At 41.1% G+C, this 3,639-nt stretch overlaps 1 protein-coding gene across 1 annotated transcript; it reads left to right on the top strand.

The window, feature by feature from the left end:
• Nucleotides 1–124: 124 nt before the first annotated feature.
• LOC118164609 (gallinacin-2-like) lies at nucleotides 125–3,419 on the top strand. Its single transcript, XM_035322247.1, has 4 exons — nucleotides 125–248; nucleotides 1,447–1,525; nucleotides 2,358–2,478; nucleotides 3,188–3,419. The coding sequence occupies exons 2-4, from the start codon at nucleotides 1,468–1,470 to the stop codon at nucleotides 3,201–3,203; spliced, it is 195 nt and encodes a 64-aa protein (XP_035178138.1). The 5' UTR covers nucleotides 125–248; nucleotides 1,447–1,467; the 3' UTR covers nucleotides 3,204–3,419.
• Nucleotides 3,420–3,639: the final 220 nt, after the last annotated feature.

Genomic DNA, 3,639 nt, shown 5'->3' with positions numbered 1-3,639 from the left:
AGGCTCCAAGGCAAACCCTGCTTGTTGACTGGGAAGTGAGAAGCAACTCGATTCTGGTTGGATCAGAAGTCACCAAAAAGATGAGCCCCATTTTGATTGGCTCAATGTACACTTGGTGGAAAGAGAAAGCAATCGTCATTACCCATAGCAAAGATGTTATAAAAGAGGCCTTCATCCCACAACTAAAGCCCCGTGGAAGGAAGGGACCAAGAAGACTTCATTTGGCCTTTGAGCTCATCTAGTACCTGGTAAATTCTTAGTTCTTTTCAGTCTTTCTTTTAATATCTTCTGTAATGTATTTTTTTGCTTTTTTTTTTTGTTGTTGTTGTTGGCTGTTTTTTTTGTTGTTGTTTTTTTGTTGTTGTTTGTTTGTTTGTTTTTTTACAAACAAACAAACCTCTGCATTATTAACCTAAAATTTTAAGTTACTGAAAATTTTAATCTACACAGTTACACAAGTTGAGTAAGCAGTTCAAATACGAGCTAATAACTAGTAGGCTTTGATAAAGATAACTCTGCTTATTAACTCCTAGGAAAATATGGGTCTGGGGCAAGTTGCTTTAAAGAGGTCTGTGATCCAGAGAAGTTGCTGGCCTCCTAGGCAGAAACCAGAATATATTCAATATCTATGTTAAGAACTTTATTTCATTTCTTAGAATTGAGTTAATTTTATTGATTTATTTCTCCTGATATTTTCAAACATATAGAATTTGGAGCAGACTTGATACTAATTGCAAATCTCCTTTGGGCTACTCTCTGTCTTACCGTTTGCAGAAGTATTTCATCACAACCTAGTTTCCCTGCATCGCTTAAGAGAAAATAATTTGTGATGGATCAGAATGCCAAGATATAAGATTAAATACCTCCTTTCTCTCCAGAAGCCCCTTCTAGGCTAACTTATCCCATTTTACAAATATTAGTTGCATTAATCATTGACTGTTTTAATGAAGTCATTGCATGTTTGTTTTTTAAAATTTCAGTCATTCTAGAATAACACTGATGATTATGAGCAAGTAGCTTTTAGCTGCTATTTCTTGATTAGTTTTAAAGTTGCAAATGAACATTTCTTCTTGTAGTTTGTAAGCTTGTCTGTAGCATCACCTCTTTCTGCTTAGTGTTGTTTATTTATTAGATAAAACATTTAACCAAATATACGGTCATGTCTGCCTTTTGGCTAAGGACTATTTGCAAAATGTGAGAGGAAATCTGAATTAAAATAATTTAATAATCACATATCCCGAAAGCATGGTGCCTCATAGATCTTTCCTTTTCCCACATGCTCCCACAGCCGACATGAGGCCACAAAGATATGACTGGGTATATTTGAAAGTTGGAGGAAAAAGTAATATAAGTGCCATTTTGATTAATGCAATGTTTGTACGGTTCAGAAGACAGTAGGTTCGAGGGCCGTTAGTCACACACCCTTCTTGGTCCTCTTCCCTGTAGTGGCTCAGCAGATCTGCAGTCATGAGGATCCTTTACCTGCTCTTCTCTCTCCTCTTCTTGGTGCTCCAGGTTTCTCCAGGTAAGATGAAAAAGGAACAAAAGGATGCTAGGAAGGGATTTTTGTGCACCTGAAGCAAGCTCCCTGGCGCATTTTAAGCACTATTAAAATTACTAGAAACCAAACAGGAGTTAATCAGATACTCAGCTTGGTGCCTGTGCTGTCCACCTCTCCTGTGAAAACTCTTTCAAAAATTGGAGGAACTATGATTGCTGAAAAATAAATAATAATAATTCCTCTTCGCTGGTGTCTTCCTAAAATGTTTGTGCTAAATGTTCTGGAGTTAGACACCTGAGACTCTGCTTGTGCTGGCCATGCTCTTTGAACAATAAAGTGGTGCATATGTGGGAAAAAATGAACACTGGCCAACTATTTTTGGATAGGAACCAGTAGTGAAGCCTCTGAGGCATGTCTCTGTTCCATAAGGTAAAGGACAAGGAGCCAGCAGGTCTGTATCTTTGTATCTTTTCCAACCCGTACTTTAATTCCGGATACTCTGCCTCCATGACCAAGATACAGGTCTGGGATTTTGGGAGACCTACCCTTGAGTGTTCAGCAATGCCACATAGACATCAGTCTGCCCTCCTCCCTGAAAATGGTGTCACTGGAATGCAGAAGTGTCCATGTAAAAATGGACACATGGGAGGATAATGATGTGGGGAAGGATTTGTAAATCTGCTTTGTGAACTCTGCTCTGACCCGGCCTTTCCCCATGGCCAAATCTGGGCAACTGTCCTTAAGAACAGTTATTGGTGAAAGCAACTCAATGAATGGGAAATCCTGCTGGTACTGAGACTGCATTCACTCTGCCCTGCAGAATGGGAGGGAAGTAACTTTGTTCTTGTTGTTGCAGGATCGTCTTCACCCCAGCGGGACATGTTTCTCTGTAGGGGAGGGTCCTGCCACTTTGGAAGATGCCCCACCCATCTGGTCAGAGTTGGAAGCTGTTTTGGGTTCCGCTCCTGCTGCAAATTGTGAGTTTGACGTTCAGTGAGGTTCATCCATAGCAGACAAACATGTTGCCCGTGCCCTTAGCCCCAAAGTGCCATCGAATGTTCAGACTGGACATAAGGAAAAAATAATAATATGTCATGAAGACAGTCTGGCCTTGAAGTTGCTAGCAGAGCTCCATGGCGCTCTTTCTCCTGAGATGTGCTCCATGATGTGCCTCAGCAAGAAGGGCAAAGTATAGTCCGAGATGTCAGGCATGCGCTGCCCCAGCTCTCTTTGACCTCTTTATAGCTTCTCTGCTGGAGCAAAATATCAGGGTTTAATATTTTCAGAACTGGGTTGCTGTGGTGTTTGAGGAACAAATAGGAATTCAGTTTTACTGCAGGGTGAACAGAGATCTGAGTGTTATCAGATGTGTGCAGAAAAATGCAACTATGTCATAAAAAGAAACTCTGAGACAGAACTCTATTTTCACTTGGGAATGAATGCACTCACCCTAGTATCAAGGGAGAGCAATTTAATTCCCTGCTTTTCCTGGAGCAGTAGGAAAGCACCGTTCCCACTCACAGGTGTGAGGGCACAAGGCTGCCCCAGCCCGACTTGCACCTGGCATTAGGTATTTGGGAATGTATATACCCAGGAGGAAAATATGCATGGACTGAGAGTAAGTAGGGAAGGAATGCAAATACAAAAAGAACCTGATATATATATATATATATTCTCTTTGTGCAGCCCATGGGGTGTATAAAAACATCACGGACTGTCCATTCAAGAGCTACGAAAATTTCTTCCAGGAACTTTCTTTGAATCCCCTTCCTGCTACAACCACCGGATCCTGCTACAACAAAGTCTCAAGCACCTCTCATTTTTAATGCAAAAAAGCTTAATGATACAGAGTAAATCCAAAGGTATTCTGCATTGCCTTCCCTCCTTTTGAATAAACTGCCATTGCGTAGCATTCACATTGCTGAAACGCACGTGTCTGTTGCATGGGCTGAGGGTGACAACTGTACCTAGGATTTGATACACAAACCCCAAAGGTTAGCAATTTACAGCGTGCCAGCTGCTCCTTAATTTGGGTTTTTCTTGGACATGTAGCTGTCAAGAGCTAGACAGACATGGGTTGAATACCTTACCCTTCAATACAAAGGGATAAACGGGCTGGAAGAACTCAGCTTCCCTTT

This window comes from Oxyura jamaicensis, chromosome 3 (assembly GCF_011077185.1).
Source record: "Oxyura jamaicensis isolate SHBP4307 breed ruddy duck chromosome 3, BPBGC_Ojam_1.0, whole genome shotgun sequence".
In the NCBI taxonomy this organism is placed as follows: domain Eukaryota; kingdom Metazoa; phylum Chordata; class Aves; order Anseriformes; family Anatidae; genus Oxyura; species Oxyura jamaicensis.
This window is presented reverse-complemented; position numbering and strand designations above follow the sequence as displayed.

Bases quoted from the DNA above. Each gene is read 5' to 3' on its own strand.
- LOC118164609 (XM_035322247.1), top strand. From the start codon at position 1,468: ATGAGGATCCTTTACCTGCTCTTCTCTCTCCTCTTCTTGGTGCTCCAG. The intron at 1,526-2,357 runs GTAAGATGAAAA...TTGTTGTTGCAG, and splicing joins GGTGCTCCAGGTTTCTCCAG to GATCGTCTTCACCCCAGCGG.